The sequence below is a fragment of the Paramormyrops kingsleyae genome, chromosome 2 (genome assembly GCF_048594095.1).
Source record: "Paramormyrops kingsleyae isolate MSU_618 chromosome 2, PKINGS_0.4, whole genome shotgun sequence".
Classification (NCBI taxonomy): domain Eukaryota; kingdom Metazoa; phylum Chordata; class Actinopteri; order Osteoglossiformes; family Mormyridae; genus Paramormyrops; species Paramormyrops kingsleyae.
The window spans coordinates 21045664-21065389 of NC_132798.1; the positions used below are offsets into that span (position 1 = coordinate 21045664).

The 19726-nt window shown below is 42.4% G+C and overlaps 1 protein-coding gene and 1 non-coding gene across 4 annotated transcripts; both read left to right on the forward strand.

The window, feature by feature from the left end:
* The first annotated feature begins 4370 nt into the window (after positions 1–4370).
* Positions 4371–5356, forward strand: LOC111839286 (uncharacterized). The gene is made up of 2 exons (XR_011986050.1): positions 4371–4869; positions 5201–5356. It is a non-coding gene; the product is annotated as an uncharacterized protein (transcript).
* Positions 5357–15960: 10604 nt separating this feature from the next.
* Positions 15961–19141, forward strand: LOC111839302 (uncharacterized). 3 transcript variants are annotated; one of them, XR_011989372.1, is made up of 6 exons: positions 15961–16204; positions 17240–17560; positions 17761–17877; positions 18183–18223; positions 18342–18434; positions 18674–19141. XR_011989372.1 is itself a non-coding variant. In XM_023803081.2 (6 exons), the coding sequence occupies exons 1-6, from the start codon at positions 16126–16128 to the stop codon at positions 18731–18733; spliced, it is 630 nt and encodes a 209-aa protein (XP_023658849.2). In that variant the 5' UTR covers positions 15961–16125; the 3' UTR covers positions 18734–19141. The 3 variants fall into 3 exon arrangements, 2 of the variants coding, with proteins under 2 accessions (XP_023658849.2, XP_023658850.2); XM_023803081.2 differs by having other exon boundaries at positions 17240–17479; XM_023803082.2 differs by having other exon boundaries at positions 17240–17338.
* Positions 19142–19726: the final 585 nt, after the last annotated feature.

Genomic DNA, 19726 nt, shown 5'->3' on the forward strand with positions numbered 1-19726 from the left:
TGCTGCAGAAAATTGCAGAAATTGGCAGGGCCTTTACTGGCACACTTCTCAGGCGATTTTGGTTCTGGTTGCCATTGAATCAGTGAGGGATGGAGTGGAAGGCACAGATGGTGGAACACAGATCTGAGGTGCTGCAGTAAAAGTCAACCTAGAGAAGTTATTGTTCAATGCAGGGTCTGAACCAGCTCACTCAAATTCTCCTCCTAGCAGGACAGGATGGTATTCTGTAACAAATTAGGTGGAGAGCCACACGTAGAATATCCGATGGCCATTTATTACCCAAACCAAAAACAGAATCCAAAAACTCAAGGTTGACAACAGACATGCAGAAAAACAGAGAAGGTCAGAAACAAAACCAGAATCAGAAACCAAGTCAGAGTGTCGAGAAAACAGATAGCAGGTCAGAAATCGAATGGCAGTTATCAATCTAAACAACATGGAGAAAAGCTCAGTATAGAGTGAACTCGCAATAGTAGTAATGAAGTAATGAAACCAACTGGTATTTATCTAATGCAGTTGTAATATACACTTGAGGATGTCCAGGGAAGGGTCAGGTTCCATCCAAGAATAAGGATGGATCCTTGCTAGGTTGGGGCCCTGACACTGTTTTCACTATGAAAAGGGAGAATAATTATCTGTTGCAGTGGTGGGGCATGGTGCAGGGAGAAGTAAGGGTGACGATCCTCTTAAGGCTCTAAGACAAAAGCGGTTTGTTAGACAAAATGGAACAGCAAGGGGTAAATCACAAAATAAAAGGACACGTGGGATCAAAAGCAAATCGGAGAAACAAGAACTAACTACAAAATCATCGAAAGATAACAACTAGGTGTCACGCCCACATGGACGGGGCCGAACACCGGCGGGTGATCGCCAGCTGATCACCTCGTTACTTAAGATTGGCTGTCAAGACATTACTCACGAAGTATTGTTGCCATTTTCTGAATGAGCCTTGCTGAGCACTCTCCTTGTCTCCTGTTCTCCCTGTTCGTCCTGCCTGCTGTGTCCTGCCTACCTGCCTCCTCCATCCCGCCCCGTTGCCTTGCAGACTCTGCTCCTCCTTGCCTCTCGTCTCCTCGTCACGCCCCTTGGTGTAGGACTGATCTTCCTGGAACCCGACCTCAGCCTGTGATCCGACTGCCCGATTGGATTGCCCCTCTGTATTTGTTTGTGCCCGATCTATATAATAAACCCGCTTGCTCCCGCATATTGGGGTCTGCCTGCTCTATTCTTGCCGATCGTCACACTAGGGAAATAGAGCAACACAGGGAGCTACAGAGTTACAGCCTTTGTGCCACACGCTCAGCCTGTTGAGCTATGGTCTGGGGAGCAGGGGAAACACACAAGGCTCTAGTACAAAGACGGGATGGAATAGGATGGTCAGCAACACCTGCTGGCAAAGTGGGGAAGTGACATGAAGGGCAGGGACTGTCCGGTACTGACCCTGACATTTAGCTATAAGACAATTGCCTAAATATGGGTAACAATGATTCTCATAAGAACATTACTGGCAATACTGACAAAACATGTTATGCCGGCAGAATCACTCAACATGCTTGCTAAGTCACATGACTGGAAATAACATAAATAACAGAAATTGGAGAATAATTGGATTGACCTGGGTTGGGGGCACAATATGATACACTTCCCTGGGGCTCAAAATCTCTAGCAGCGCCCCTGACCACAGCTCTCTAGGTGGGGTGCTGTGTGGCTCTGCAGGTATGGGACACTGGGATCATGATCAGAAGGTCCCGTGATTGGTGGAGCGATGTCACCGTTGGGCCTCTGAGCAAGGCCCTTAATCCACAATCACTCCAGGGACAGGCCTTCCATCCATGACTTCCCCCAGCCATGTGCCCTGCACTGCCTGCGAGAGGCGCCAGCGCACCATGTAAAGAGGTTAGAGCATGAACAAATTAATCAGCAGCCTGTTAATTTGGAAACATCGGTACATTGTAACCGTGGGCAGATTAAGAAATCATAGGCCCATGTCCTCTCAGAAAAAGGGTAAAAAATTGTACTGTTGTTTGTCACTGGGGCTGTTCCTTTGTAATTTTACCCTTTAATGTTCTGAAATGGACTCAGAGGAGCATCCCAATGGTACAAACAGCATTTATGTACCACTGATGTAATAATGTACCAACAACCAAACCTTTTAAGATACAGAAATGGACTATGAGGAACATTTCTGTACCTTAAAAGGTACAATTACCTACAGCTAAGGGCACAATTGGCAGACCCTTGATAGTACAGCTCCAGTGACAAGCAAAGTTTCAAATTTTTACCCTTTTTCTGAGAGTGTGGGCATGAGCCTTTTGAGGTGGAGGAGCCTTGGGCCCCCAGAAACCACGGTTGGCCAGATACGGTGTAGTATGTAAGACAGCTCTGGCTCTTATTAAATAACTAGCACGGCCATAGCTGTGGGACGGCCACGGACCGCGGTCCCAAAGCGGGGGACTTCGCTCGGGGCCCTTGGGTCGGGGCCCTGTGGCCCGAAGTCGTAATCCACTCATGTCTGTAACTATCAAGTGGTGTAGCTCCCTCAGAATCACGCGGGTTGTTATAATCACCAGGATGTTCTGAGTTATACTGGTAGTTATTTAAGCCCAAACTTACCTTACAACCGTCTCTTAATCACCACTAAGGTCAGACTGATATTGATATTGCAATTTAATATTAATATTAATATAAAAATTAACATTACGAACGAATATAAAACTATTATTATTGTTGTTGTTTTTATTATTATGATTATTAATAACAATAATAATAATCAACTATTATATTAAACTATTAAAAGATTCAGCTCAACCACAGAAGGATTAACGCTGAAAAAAATATACAGGCATACGTTCAAAAAAGTTAATGAAATAACATGAAACTTATAAACTTTCTCCAGTATTTAATACGAAGCCATAGCGATTGTGTAGCAGCAGCCATGCGGGTGGTTTTCCACACACATACGTCAGAAAGGAAACGAATAAAGCGAAAGGTTTGTGACGCTAAAACCTCATTTTCACAGCTCACTGCAACAAGGTTGCAACTTAACTTCTGTAAGAAGATTGTTACATTTTCATACAAATTTGATTTAACCTCTGTGTCTTGATGAACTCCCTACTAACAATCAGTGGGCCTATTGCCAAAACACAATGATTTGGTTTATTTTTTTGTCATTAATTTCTAATCTGAAATGCACGTCAGGTAAGAAACACGTATATATTTGTGCTTGTTGATTACAGGAAGAAAATCTGAGTTTGATTTCGACGATCGTTTTATATATTTCCTAAGTAAACTTTAAGCAAAGCAATAGTGTACATTTGGATATGGACGGTTTAAGGGGGCGGGGGGTTCGGGGCCGATGAGGTCCCTGCGAATGTTGAAACCAAACCTACGTGCTTAAAGAAAACTATTGTTTTTTGAAAGATAATGAATCATATTGAACCGTACTCATTATATAAATTGAAACGATAATTCGCAGATAACACTTCTTCACACGCTGAGTGGTAATTTGCTGAAATATCTTCACTTGTCTGTACTCAGGTAATGCTGCGGCCCCTGCGCTCTTCTCCGTTCGGCAGGAGCCGGAGGTGATGGAAGTGGCGCCGGGCAGTAATGTTACCATGAAATGTCATTATCAGGGTAACTTCGCTGCAGGGGGGCGAATTCGGGTTAACTGGAAGAGCAACTTATTAATTACTACCACAGATATTGTAAACGTAACCGGAATCCAGAACGGATTCGTCTGTCTAAACTTAACATCCGTACGAAGTAATCAGAGCGGTACGTACGTTTGTGAAGTGAGTCTAGAAATACCCCGATTATCACATATGGAAGGAAACGGCACTGTTCTTATTGTAAGAGGTAAGAAGGATTCGCGAAATCTCCTCAACATTGTTTCTTAAAAACTGTCATTAACTGCGCTCTCGGGAAATACTTTCTGTAGGCTGTCTGTGTAAATCCTAAAACTGCATGATAGACGTTAAAATGTAAAAATAAAAATGCTTTATTGTCAATTTAAGTAAAATGAGATTTAGTTTGGAACGCGCCAGCAGCTGCATAATAAAACTTACATCAGATATAGGCTACCGTTAGCCAGTACATGCTGAAATTTTATCGGCCACGAAGAGCATAATTTTGTATCTTAAAAACGTTAAAACAGAGAAACGTAGGTTCATCTAAATCACGTCTTTTTTGTATCAGACTCAGTTGCCGTCAGTGATACCCGAAAGCACATCTTCTTCATCGCTTTGTGGACGGCGCTGTCGATGGCGGCGTTAACTGTGGGAACTGGCTTCCTAATTTGCTGCAAGTACAAAAGTATGCCCAATTTAAACGGGAAATTACAATATGTTAAAAACCTTTCATAACATAGGTTGGCCACGTACATGTAGGCATATTACTAAAACAGCTATAAAATATTAAAGTGTAAAATATGTAGTCTAATTAGGTCATTGTTGCCGTGAAAGATTTTCTGAATAAGCTTTAAACAAATAAGGCTTAACTTTCACCCAACTAATAAAATACGAACACTGGATTTACGTTTAAGAAAAAAAAATATACACCAATAACTATTACCACTCTCTTATATACTGTAAACTAAAAGCCCTAAATAATTTTCAGGAACTAAACCGGCCTCCAGCACCGGCGAAAACGATTGTCAGGTACGTTCCATGCACTCGGGGATCCAGACCCGTAAAACATAATTTCCATTTGATGGAAAGGCGAAGGTTTCTAACAGTAACGGCAGTAGTAACTTTGCTGTGCTGTCGCTGCCCGCAGGTATCTGATGCTCTGGAGTCCGAGGTCCAGTACGCGACGCTGAACGTCAGATTAAAATCCCCGCGCCCTAACAGCCGCGACGGCCAAGGACAGGTGACCCCTCTCGTTCCTTCGGGCGCGTTTAGATTTTATTTCGATTTGATATGTTCATCATGTAACAATCAAAATAGCCAGAAGATTGAAAGGAGTGAAATAAGCAAAAACATACGATGCAGTACATTCTGAAAGCGTTATGTGTAATTTATTGTAGTAAATGGGACTACTAATAAATACATGTAACATAGCGGCATGAGGTTACATGCTCATTAATACTAACTATAACTCCCACGTTTAGGCGAAATCACTCTATATGTGAGCGTGTTTCTATCCTTAATCTCGGACAGTATATGCTATTTAAAAATAAACGACTATACTTAATTTCCAGAATCTTGGAATCGAAATGAAACCCGAGTCCCCGAGAAGCCCGAGAAATGAGGAATTCACTGAAGCTGTGTACTCTGCAATTCGCCGACCTACACCGTAAAGTTAAATAAATGATGCCCGATTTGTAAAGATTTCATTAAAGACGCACGCAAGTCTTCTTCATTGTGCTCAATATTGCTTTATTTCTAATTGCATAAAAATATGAATTGATGTGACAAAAAATTTGCTGCACGCTGTGGAGGCTGTTTTGAGATAGTTTTCATATCGAGTCGAGTCATACATCTCCCTTCTCATGTCATCATTTGCCCGATGTTCCTAATTGAAGGTTATTTTATGAATTTACGTTGGTGTGATTTTGAGAATTATTATTTCTTGAATAACACAATGACAGGTCTACGTGTGATGTAATAGTTGCATGGCGCATAATATTCTTATAAAAGTTCTTGTTTTTATTGAAAATCTGCTTCATTAAAAGTAAAGCAGCAACGTACAACATAGGAGCCCTCTGTAGATAAATTTTAAATATTTTGTCAGCTGTCTTGCCTCAGTAAGTGGAGGTGTGCGTGCATGTGCTTGTGTCTGTGTGTACTTGTGTGTGTGAGTCTGTGTGTGTGTGTTTACAGAAGGGGTTTAGGTTCTAGATCGGTGGGAGGGTGAGAGTGCGCGGAGGTCCCGGCCAGTGGGGTGCTAACCGCTTATGAATGCTCCACTCCATGTGTTGCACTTCAAAGGAGCCGTGTGGGCTACACTCTGCCTGTTCACATGATTAAACACAGTCTGGTTAGCGCACAGACAGGTGCCCAAATATCAGCCAAAAGCCGCTCACCTTAAGAGCTTTTAAATTGTTCTTTATATTCACAGTACTGAAGCATAACTATGAAGAACATAAACCCATGTTTTAAATTTAGGCAGGCAGTGTCTGAAGCATCTGATCTGGTCACTTTATAACAGGGGTCTTATTCACAAAGGGGCAGGTTTTTGGGATAACCTCAGTGGCGATTCTAGACCATTCTACCTGGGGGCTGACTGGGGCCAGTTGTTCTGTGGGGGGGGGCAGTTGCATTTGACCTTAATGTCCTCCAGGTATCACATACACTACATTGCCAGCATTAATAAGCAAAAGACAATTATGAAAACCAATGTTATTTATGCAATGCTTTGCAGTCACATTTTACAGTTTTTACAAATATGTAACTCACTCCGATTTCTTGTTCAGACTGTCTTGCTTCCACAAGCTTGATTATTTTTCCTATTAACTTCGCTTTTCACCAAACGAAGCGACTTGACCTCCCACTGCACCCATGTTTGTTTCGCCTGTTCCCAGTGCACAAAGTTTTAGCTCACATATATAAATGTAAATAATAACAACACATTTATTTCAGACCTAAGTAGCATATTTATTTACGGGGGTCATGAGGGCACTGCTCCCCACGACCCCTCCCTAGAACCGCCCCTGGATTAGGTCAGCTGCTCAGGCCCAGGTGTGAGGACTCCTCTACAATCAGTCCTCTAATTAGGGAGCTCCTTTGAAAACCCACATTTCTGGAAAAGTTTGGCTACTCCTGCTTCGCACATATGCTTATCTGAGTGAAAAGGCAGCTGCTTTCTCTGGTTCTCAGCTCGCCTTCCTAACTTCCAACAGATGGCAGTAAATGGCCCAGATCCATCCACACTTCACTCATTTAATTCAATTTAAACTATATGTGCCAGTTACACAGGCACAGAAATACAAGTAGGCCTACATTGGATTTCTTGCACGGTTTCCTAAGTCAAGGTTTAAAAACATCAGACAAAACTAAGATACATAAGAACCATTTTAATCAAAATGTATACATATATTTAAGAATACAGAAAATTAAAGCACAAATATAGCTCTGTGACCTACAAACCTGATTCAGAGACTTTGGGAGCCATTCATAACGTTGGGGTGTATAATGTTTTTTGGCCAGTATGAGGTGTATTGCATGGGGTGGTTTGATCACGTGAGGATAGGTGTGTAGCCCACCTCCGCTCTCACTATTAATAGTAATTGATAGAGCTTACAAGTACCTATGCTACTATGTGTTTACTTCTGGACCAGCACATCAAAAGTTTAGATTCTCCACTGGAGATAGGAACATCAAAATTTGCATTGAGCGGAACAGTATGAAAGCAGACAAACTACAGGTAAGTTTTACATATGTTGTATTAACAGAAAAACAAACAAACAAAAGAAATGAATAAAATGTCCTTAAGTGCATGAAATATACATACACTCACCTAAAGGATTATTAGGAACACCTGTTCAATTTCTCATTAATGCAATTATCTAATCAACCAATCACATGGCAGTTGCTTCAATGCATTTAGGGGTGTGGTCCTGGTCAAGACAATCTCCTGAACTCCAAACTGAATGTCAGAATGGGAAAGAAAGGTGATTTAAGCAATTTTGAGCATGGCATGGTTGTTGGTGCCAGACGGGCCGGTCTGAGTATTTCACAATCTGCTCAGTTACTGGGATTTTCACGCACAACCATTTCTAGGGTTTACAAAGAATGGTGTGCAAAGGGAAAAACATCCAGTATGCGGCAGTCCTGTGGGCGAAAATGCCTTGTTGATGCTAGAGGTCAGAGGAGAATGGGCTGACTGATTCAAGCTGATAGAAGAGCAACTTTGACTGAAATAACCACTCATTACAACCGAGGTATGCAGCAAAGCATTTGTGAAGCCACAACACGCACAACCTTGAGACGGATGGGCTACAACAGCAGAAGACCCCACCGGGTACCACTCATCTCCACTACAAATAGGAAAAAGAGGCTACAATTTGCACGAGCTCACCAAAATTGGACAGTTGAAGACTGGAAAAATGTTGCCTGGTCGGATGAGTCTCGATTTCTGTTGAGACATTCAAATGGTAGAATCAGAATTTGGCGTAAACAGAATGAGAACATGGATCCATCATGCCTTGTTACCACTGTGCAGGCTGGTGGTGCTGGTGTAATGGTGTGGGGGATGTTTTCTTGGCACACTTTAAGGCCCCTTAGTGCCAATTGGGCATCGTTTAAATGCCACGGCCTACCTGAGCATTGTTTCTGACCATGTCCATCCCTTTATGACCACCATGTACCCATCCTCTGATGGCTACTTCCAGCAGGATAATGCACCATGTCACAAAGCTCGAATCATTTCAAATTGGTTTCTTGAACATGACAATGAGTTCACTGTACTAAAATGGCCCCCACAGTCACCAGATCTCAACCCAGTAGAGCATCTTTGGGATGTGGTGGAACGGGAGCTTCGTGCCCTGGATGTGCATCCCACAAATCTCCATCAACTACAAGATGCTATCCTATCAATATGGGCCAACATTTCTAAAGAATACTTTCAGCACCTTGTTGAATCAATGCCACGTAGAATTAAGGCAGTTCTGAAGGCGAAAGGGGGTCAAACACCGTATTAGTATGGTGTTCCTAATAATCCTTTAGGTGAGTGTATATCAGCCAGATTGATAACACAGCTCTTATCTCCAATTAGGTTGGCTCGTCACAATCACTGGGATCTACGTCCACCTCTAAAAAACTGAAGTGATCACAGCAGTCCATGTGCAGACTTCGGGCTTCACAGAAGGCGGGAAACCATAATAAAGAAAAGACCCGGCCAAAATGGGGTTACAACACTACTCTTAACAACAGAATGAGAATATATATGGGGTGATGGTGGTGCAGGAGGTAGTAACAATCAAACCGTTTTGCAACCGTTCGGCAACCGGAGGGTTGCAGGTTCGATCCCCGGGTCCTCCTGACTAGAGATGCACCGATACCGATATTCGGATCTGTATCGGCGCCGATCCAGACCTATTTGACGGATCGGGAATCGGCCATGCGTGACCGATCCACGTCCTATACTTACTTATTTAGTTTTTGGCAATCAATCGCACGACAGCTCTTTCCCATTTTACATGTGTGTTTTTGCGGAATTCAAATCGAAGGCTATCACTGCCCCTAAGTCTTTTTTGCTACTCAGTGGGTGTGAGTACAGTGACTTCCGCCTGCTGTGAGGTCATGCACATACCCTTCGCAGTACGAGGAGTATTTTACGTGACGATCTGGGAGTATTTTAGGCTTTTAACAGAAACCGGAAGCACAGCATTTTGCAATCTATGTAAAATAAGGTTTTGAGGTGGGAATAGCGTTTAATGGAAAATCCCATTTAACAAAGCGCACGCAACTGCGAGACAAAACAAAGCAATGGATGATTTGGGAGTCGCTAACTTAATTGGACTGTTTTGCGAACTCGTTGCAGCTTGTGATACAAGAGGGGCTGCCATCGCAACAAAAGTGTAACTGCGCTGATGCCAATGGGAGAAAAACTGTTAAAATTTTAAGCATTCGCCACTTGTGTATATTTGCTTTGAAGATATTCATATTGAACTGCAAATGCCTCAAAAACGCTTAAAACAAATGAGGTGGAACAGTACGTTATGTATGTATTTTCCATCTGTATTTACTAGCTTAAAAAAAAAAATATGTAAAGTATAACAAAGTAAAAAGAGCTCTTGTATCGGAATCTGTATCGGTATCGGCAGTTGTGTATCGGAATCGGATCGGAACTGAAAAAACGTGGATCGCCCATCTCTACTCCTGACCCCATCAAAGTGTCCTTGAGCAAGACACTGAACCCCAAATTGCTCCCGGTGAGCTGGTTGGCACCTTGAATGGCAGCCTCCGCCACCGGTGTGTGAATGTGTGGTGTGAATGAGGCATACATTGTAAAGCGCTTTGGTAAAAAGTCTTTTTTGGTAAAAAGCGCTTTGGTATACACTCACCTAAAGGATTATTAGGAACACCATACTAATACGGTGTTTGACCCCCTTTCGCCTTCAGAACTGCCTTAATTCTACGTGGCATTGATTCAACAAGGTGCTGAAAGCATTCTTTAGAAATGTTGGCCCATATTGATAGGATAGCATCTTGCAGTTGATGGAGATTTGTGGGATGCACATCCAGGGCACGAAGCTCCCGTTCCACCACATCCCAAAGATGCTCTACTGGGTTGAGATCTGGTGACTGTGGGGGCCATTTTAGTACAGTGAACTCATTGTCATGTTCAAGAAACCAATTTGAAATGATTCGAGCTTTGTGACATGGTGCATTATCCTGCTGGAAGTAGCCATCAGAGGATGGGTACATGGTGGTCATAAAGGGATGGACATGGTCAGAAACAATGCTCAGGTAGGCCGTGGCATTTAAACGATGCCCAATTGGCACTAAGGGGCCTAAAGTGTGCCAAGAAAACATCCCCCACACCATTATACCACCACCAGCCTGCACAGTGGTAACAAGGCATGATGGATCCATGTTCTCATTCTGTTTACGCCAAATTCTGACTCTACCATTTGAATGTCTCAACAGAAATCGAGACTCATCCGACCAGGCAACATTTTTCCAGTCTTCAACTGTCCAATTTTGGTGAGCTCGTGCAAATTGTAGCCTCTTTTTCCTATTTGTAGTGGAGATGAGTGGTACCCGGTGGGGTCTTCTGCTGTTGTAGCCCATCCGCCTCAAGGTTGTGCGTGTTGTGGCTTCACAAATGCTTTGCTGCATACCTCGGTTGTAATGAGTGGTTATTTCAGTCAAAGTTGCTCTTCTATCAGCTTGAATCAGTCAGCCCATTCTCCTCTGACCTCTAGCATCAACAAGGCATTTTCGCCCACAGGAGTGCCGCATACTGGATGTTTTTCCCTTTGCACACCATTCTTTGTAAACCCTAGAAATGGTTGTGAGTGAAAATCCCAGTAACTGAGCAGATTGTGAAATACTCAGACCGGCCCGTCTGGCACCAACAACCATGCCACGCTCAAAATTGCTTAAATCACCTTTCTTTCCCATTCTGACATTCAGTTTGGAGTTCAGGGGATTGTCTTGACCAGGACCACACCCCTAAATGCATTGAAGCAACTGCCATGTGATTGGTTGATTAGATAATTGCATTAATGAGAAATTGAACAGGTGTTCCTAATAATCCTTTAGGTGAGTGTATATATATATGAATGATCAACACCACACAAATAAAATACCTAAATATCAACTTTGTCTCATGTCTTGTATTATGGCCACACCCCCAGGAAAAATGAGGTGAGGGCCATGTACAATATGAACAAGTTACATATTTTCATAGTATGAACATTCCCTTTCACTAATACCACATATGAAATTAACAGCTTGCTCATCCGTACTAACAACTTAACCTATACGCATTCAAAATGTCATCCATTTGCTAATATGAATGCTCACTCACCAGAGATTAAAGTCTTGTACACACATACACAGTCACTACGATGAACACAGCTCTCGCCAGTCCAGGTTCCAACCGCTTTTAAAGACACAAGGAATATTGGAGTTCATATACGTGAAGCTTTGTAACGGAATTTTCCACTGTTCATACGCTAATGGTTTAAACTAGTGGCACAGCCATCAATGTACTTACAACTCTTCCAGTCTCAATACACGAAATCCTTCGGCAATGAATCGGCCAGGATAAATTTCGTCCTGTTGGCGCTTACAATAGCAGCACAAAGAACGAAAAACACCGAATTTTCAAGTTACAAATCTGCCGCGAACTTCAGCAAGCAGTAGCCTCATTCTCGGTCCGTCAAAAAAGAAAAGAAAAAAACCCGCGCTAACTGCGCAACGTCACTGACGACTTCTGATTGGCTCAGCTCGAGCACATGAACTCCATATCACCTATGTTTCTATCACAGTCAGGAAAAGCACATTAGTCATTTTTCCTTTTATACAATGAAAAGCCCTTTCATGGGAATGTGAATACATGTGTGTGTTTATTCTTTAACTAACTTTAATATTTTCATCCTATCCAAATTATTTATGTCATTAGAAACAATATGAATTTATATATTTAGTTATATCAGGAGTTCTATCTGTGTCATATGAGCTATATGAGTTCAATTATTTATTTAACACATATCCCATAGTCAACTAGACAAATGAATGGGACACATTAACCAGGGTTACAGGTGGGTATGTGGTCATGTGTCAATAGGTGGGTATGAATGGATGTTTTTCCACTTGGACGGGGAGGATGGCAAAGGTAAAACGGTTCATACCGTAGCCCCTGTAGGCAGCATGGTACCAACAGCAAGCCGCCAGCACATCATACAGCACAAGTGTGGTAGGTTAAAGCTAAAAGTCCTTTTCATGTGAACCGCAGATTTGTAATAAACGGGAACATCACCCACCTGCAGAGACTGCTTGGACGTTGGTCATTAAAAGCTACGCGTTGAGAGCACTTGGCCATCCACTCTGAGGCTTACAGGAAAGCTTCTACATCAGGAGTCACCAACCTTTTTGAAACTGAGAGCTACTTCATGGGCACTGAGCCATACGAAGGGCTACCAGTTTGATATATTCTTCTTAAATAACAAATTTGCTCAGTTTACCTTTAGTTATATATGCTTTTTAAAGATATTTTAATTTTTAAATATATATAAATGCAAATGTGATCAAAGAAGAATAGCAACAGGATAACATTAAATTTTAGACGCTGCTCACTGGTGAGTTGTGCTATTTTTAGAAAAGGTCTGCGGGTAACTCATGTGGTCCTTGGTGATTCCTGCTCTACAGTAACAATATTTTCAATATCCACTGTCATTGTCTTGACTGTCCATGGACCATACCGGGCAGTGAAGCTTGTCATGGGGGGGACTGGCAGTGCAGCCTGCTGTAGGGGGGGGGGCTGGTGGTGAAGCTTGCAATGGGAGGAGTGGGGGCTGGCAGTGAAACTTCCAATGGAGGGGTGGGGGCTGGCAGTGAAGCTTTCCATGGGAGGGGCGGGGCATGTGGTGAACCTTGCCATGAGGTGGGGGGGATGGGCTGGCGGTGAAACTTGCCATTTGGTACAAGGGCTGGCGGTGAAACTTGCCATGGGGGGGGGGATACAAGGGCTGGCGGTGAAACTTGCCATGGGGGGGGGGATACAAGGGCTGGCGGTGAAACTTGCCATGGGGGGGGGGGGGGATACAAGGGCTGGCGGTGAAACTTGCCTAGGGCTCCACATGGGCTTCCACCGGCTTCCACACTGCCAAAGACACTGATTGATTTTTCTAGTCAATCCCTTTCCCTTTACCACTCAGTCAGCCTGGATCCTACCCCAGGAAGCCCATAACAGCTCCAGTCCATCACAGGGGACACACTGAGAAATGTAGAGACACCAGCTCACCCAAACACATGTTATTGGATTAGAGGAGGAACACAGGAAGATCACACAGGCTGCACATGCACATCTGCATGGGTATGGCAATCAGACCTCCATGCCTGGGAATGTCAGGCCAGCGCTGCCTGGTTCCCCACCAGCTCCTTTGTCTTGCTGATGTTGACCTGCAGGTTGCTCACCCTGCACCACAAGTCCTCCACTACACTTCTGTAGACTGACTCCATGTTGTTGCCCACTACAATGGCAAAAACAGGAAGAGACACAGGACGGTTTTCTGAGCTACCTCAATGTTGCTCACAACCACCTGTGCACAATGTCCTGGAGCCTCACCAACTGTCATCTGTTGGTCAGGTAGTGGTGAGGTTCATGAAACTATGGAGACATCAAGTGGTTTTGAAGGCACTAGAGCGGCTGAAGAACACAGTCCTGTCGTTTCAGCTCTGTCCAGTTGGAAGGAGGCTTTGTGGAGCATGTGGACTAGAGCATCGTCCATATCTTATACAATAAAACTAAATTGGACAGGCTAACAAATTTGAGAACTTGTAAAGATGCAGAATTTCGGTATATACAGTATATCCTCCAAGTTTTGTGACCATCGGGGATATAGCTAGAAATTCTGCACCCCATTGCCAAAATGTCACCTTGCCCCCCCAAGCCTAACTTTATATAATCGTATAATTTTGCTTAGTGGCTGCTGTGAAGTGGCCCCCCTCCCCCATTCCCCGAATCTCCTGGGTATTCAAGCTCCTGCAACTTACCCCTGGTGACTGTTAACATGAATGGTATATACTAGCTGGTATATTCTGACACGCTTGCCAGATTTGCACGTGTTTGTTTCAGTTTAGACCCCCCTTTTTGTCCCTTAAGCATGAAGCAGATTCCTTATTAAACATGGATATAGCTCATGAAAAAGGGCGTTTAGCCACAAACCTATTTTTATGTTTCCAATATCATTTGCCCGAATAGTTTCTAAGCAATTAAATGCAAATGACCAGCAATACATCCTTCAAGATCCTTTATTTGCCTTCTGTACATTAGCACACAGGAATTCATAATCGCGCAATCCGCTCAATGATGGGACTTGAAGCTAATTATCAACGTGCGGTGTCACGCTCTGCTCTCGTGCTTCAAGGGCGTAGAGGGGGCGTTATGAGAAATGTCTAGACGAGGTGGCGGTTGCTTGGGACGCCAATCCACCCGAACCCAGGAAGTAAGACGCAAATATTGTGTGGGTTTTCCATTCCGGGCTGCGCTGAGGTGTGCAGCGTACTGACTGTGTGTTGTCTGAGCCCTGGGAACCATCGAAGCTGTGTGGTTTACCGTGAGACACGCTCACTATAAATTGCCATGCATTCAAGCACATGTCCAGATATGTACTTTTTGTTTTATGTATTACAATACAACACATATAACAAGGTTTTACAACAACGGTCTACACATGCAGATGGTAAAAGTTACTCTGCAAACCAAAAACAAACGTAATACATATTTATTGAATTGATTTGTCCTCATGACATTGTTCTTCATTCTATAAACAAGTTGCAAATAAAATGGGACCTGGAGCTGGGGCCAATAAGTAACCAGAGGTAAATTTGACCAATTCAGAAAAAGGCAGCGGTGACAGTTCCCACGCGTTCAGCGGCATAGCTAGAAATATTGGTCCCCCTGACAAAATGTCTGTCACACCCTGCCCGTCCTGTCAGTCACGCCCCTCCTGCTTTCTTCCCTGGTGTGCATACTTGGTCCTCGTTTATAAAAGGTGGGGCGTGTCTAAGTTGCCTGTAGTATAAGACTAATAAAATATTTTAATAAATAAAAAAACTGTTTTCCGTACAAGCCTATAGACTGTTTACACCAGGCACTTACCTTTGTCCTTGTAAAATATCTGAAACTTTCAATCAGAAATTATAGCCTTTATTAAGTAATATTAAATACACTGAAAATGAAAACGTTACCCTTTTCAAAAAAATATTTAAGTGTGTACTGTCCTTTCCTAGTCGCCGAACGCCCTGTACTGATTGTACATTTTCTCGGAACTTAATGCTTTTCGTCGGAGTTTCGTGATTGCGAGCTGAAATGTAAATGCATTTTTAAAACTACCGTGTTTGATTCTTCCAGGTTTTTCTTTCAAATGACCTGAAACGTGTTGATTTGTACCCACTGTTCCTTCCAGATGTTATTGCTTATATTTTCAGTATGTGGCTGCATATTTCTTTGTTGTCGTTTATTACCGCGTTTAAATTTTATATTAAGTATTACGAACTATTTTACTCGAAAAGATATGTGCGGTTAAAGCATCGAATAAATATAGTACGTTATGTTTTATTAACATATGCATCAAAACTATGTAACGTGGAGGGCAAGGGCGTAACTTCGGCTGGAACATTGGGGGGGGGTTGAGGTCTCCACCCATTAAAATTGATTATTGGGGGGGTTGTATTAGCTGGTTTTGACTTATTGTGGGGAGGGGGTTACAACCCCCCGTAATTTACGCCCATGGTGGAGGGGAAAAAATTGAAATCAAAGTTTCAGAAACAATGCTTTAACAGTTTCTACAGCGGCGATGCGGAAAAAGGTTGTCACAGAATTAAAGCGAAGGGTCTGTGACGCCACCACCGCATTTTCACAACTCCCCTGCAACTACGCCGCACGTTAATTGCTATACGAACATCATTTAGAAATATTCACACTCTTTGAATTAATAAATGTATTTTAATGAATAGCGCGAGTGAAGCGATGTTTTTCTTTACGTTTTTGTTGCTAGGCCTAATTTCGGACTGGATTCACACGCCAGGTAAGAAACGAGTATAAATTTATATTTGTCGACAGCAGAAATCAGTTGCGTTATAACTAAATTGAATTTGAGGGCGACGGTCGCTGCGTGAGAGTCAGTTTAGGCCATGTTCGAGGGTGATTTTCAATTAATTTTAATCGTATGTTTATTTAACATAAGCATTAAGATATATTAATGATTAAATAGTTATTAAATTTGTTTGTAGTAGGGGCGGAGTTTGGGATGTGGGGGCAGTGCCCCCCCAGCCTATGCCAGTGGGGAAAATAGAGGACTTATCCTGCATTTGATAAATTGCGTTTTACGTGTTTTACCTGACAAGCTAACAGATATTATGCACTAATGTAGCAGTTGTTTGGGTTTGTTTGAATGCAGATGTTTGCCGTATCGATGGTGTTGTGCGGATATAACGATTATGTGCTTCTCCTTAAGTCAGGGTGCCTTTAACGGCGATAAAGCATCATTCTGCAATATGTACGGTCCGGTTTTATTAAGTCAATAAATTATTAGGTTATAAGGACCGACAAATAATATTAGGAGGGGTTTTGCCTAATAATAATAATAATAATAATAATACTAATAATAATAATAATCGATACTTTATTGATCCCTGTGCATGGGGAAATTGTCTTTACGCCTCCCTCAACTTGTTCTTCTTCTTCTTCTTCTTTTTTTTGTAGAGTAAGTTGTCCAAGATGCAGTTATTGATAAAAGTTCATTAAGAGTGTAAGTTATACAATGAGAGCTAGACAAGAAAGAAAAGGTCGCGAGTTACTCTGGCGACCGGGGGGTCCCTTCGGTATATTTTGCCCGTGACGATCGACCGGTCGAGTATGTGGTATGTGTGAGTTATCATATGGGATAAGCAAGATGATTATCTTGCCGCTCCCCCCCAAGTGTAAACATAAAACTCTACCTACGGTTGCAATTAATCATATTGAACCGTGATTATATAAATAGAAACGATAATTCGCAGATAACGCTTCTTCACAAGCTGAGAGGTTATTTACTGAAATATCTTCACTTGTCTGTACTCAGGTAATACTGCGGCCGCTGTGCTCCTCTCAGTTCGGCAGGAGCCGGAGGTGATGGAAGTGGCGCCGGGCAGTAACGTTACCATGAAATGTCATTATCAGGGTAACTTCTCTGCAGGGGGGGAAATTCGGGTTAGATGGAAGTGCAATATATCCATTATTGCCACAGATCGTGTAAACGTAACCGTAATCCAGAACGGATCCTTCTATCTGAACTTAACCTCCGTACGAAGGAATGAGAGCGGTACGTACGTTTGTGAAGTGATTCTAGAAATTCCCATATTATCACATATGGAAGGAAAAGGCACTGTCCTTATTGTAACAGGTAAGAAGGATTCGCGAAATCTCGGGAAATACTTTCTGTAGGCTGTCTGTGTAAATCCTAAAACATCAGATAGCCTATAGGCTACCGTTAGCCTATCCATGCTGAAATTTTATCGGCCACGAAAAGCATAATTTTGTATCTGAAAAACGTTAAAATAGAATAATGTCTGTTCATCTCAATCACGTCTATTTTTGTATCAGACTCAGCTGCCGTCAGTGATACCCGAAAGCACATCTTCTTCATCGCTTTGTGGACGGCGCTGTCGATGGCGGCGTTAACTGTGGGAACTGGCTTCCTAATTTGCTGCAAGTACAAAAGTATGCCCAATTTAAACGGGAAATTACAATATGTTAAAAACCTTTCATAACATAGGTTGGCCACGTACATGTAGGCATATTACTAAAACAGCTATAAAATATTAAAGCGTAAAATATGTATTGTCTAATTAGGTACATGTTGCCGTGAAAGATTTTCTGAATAAGCTTTAAACAAATAAGGCTTAATTTTCGCCCAACTAATAAAACACGAACACTGGATTTACATTCAAGAGTAAAATTGAAACACCATTAATTATTAACAATTTCGTGTATATTGTAAACTAAAAGCCTCAAATAATTTTCAGGAACTAAACTGGCCTCCAGCACCGGCGAAAACGATTGTCAGGTACGTTCCATGCGCTCGGGGATCCAGACCCCTAAAACATAATTTCCATTTGATGGAAAGGCGAAGGTTTCTAACAATAAAGGCAGTAATAACTTTGCTGTGCTGTCGCTGCCCGCAGGTATCTGATGCTCTGGAGTCCGAGGTCCAGTACGCGACGCTGAACGTCAGATTAAAATCCCCGCGCCCTGACAGCCGCGGCGGCCAAGGACAGGTGATCCCTCTCGTTCCTTTGGGCGCGTTTAGATTTTATTTATAGATTTGCTATGTTCATTACGTTACAAACTATGAAACGATGAAATGAAATCTTAGTTGTTAATTTTTGAATATTAATTACATCTTCGTTTAGGCTATGCATATAATTTTAATAAACCTTTCAATCCACAGCTATAGAAAACGCTATATTAACTGGTCGGAAACTATTAACCTCATTTTTTTTCTTTCTCTTTTAAGATTTCTAATGTGAACACATCTGCTGAGCCTACTAGTGTCGTGTACTCTACTATTCGATGATTCAGACAATCCGGTGAAGTTTTCCTGAAACAAAATCTTTGACTTTCTAATTTTCTAAGTTATGTTAATGGTAGCCTGTTGTTTAACATACATTATATAATGAATAGAACGTACTTTACTTTAGTTTGTGATTTGAGCCTGTAATTTAATTTCAATTTAGTACGATGAGATTATTATATGATGCAAAATATATTGTTTAACTTGCAAAATGTTTGTTCGTTGCATCACATTCATCCGGTTCGATGTGTTTGAAGGTCTTAAGGGGAAACTCCGTTTTATCTTTTTAATTAAATGTGGCATAATGCTATGCTGACATTTTTTAAATTATGCATGTTTTTATCATTGATATGTTACATTTAATTATTACATGCATCATATATAAAGTATGTCATAATTGTGTGATGCAATACAATGGTACACCCTAGTATTAACAATGTGTATTGTTTTCTTTGTCCTTCAGCCTAAATTAGAGGAGAGAAAGCAAAGCGTGGGGACAGGTGTTTATGCCGATATGCTTGTTTTTCTGTGTTGAGGGAAGTGGTGAGGGGAGGGAAGGTAGATGGTCCAGATCTGTGGGAGAGTGAGGCGGCGCGGTGGTCGAGCACCGGCAGCGAAACGCAAACCGCAGTGAGCTCTCCGCCCGGGGCGCGCTGTATACTCCACGCGCTGACCATGCACGCCTTGCACTTCAAAGTAGCCCCAGGGAGCCGTGTGGGCTACGCTCTTTTTCAGCTTCACATTAAGGTAACAGTCAGTTATTCAAACTATATAGTTATTAAAATGCAAATAAATAGAATATAAATCGTGTGCCTGACGTAAATGTATTTCATTAATCGGGCCCATAGGTTTCATTCAAACAGTGATATGTACAGCCCGATTGTATATGTGACTGTTCCGCGAACAGCAGCGGCGTATTTGAATGGGAAATGACAGCGAGAGGTAGCTTCTGAAGAGGCGGCGGCCCGCATTAACAGGCGTGTTCTCGGGGCTGCG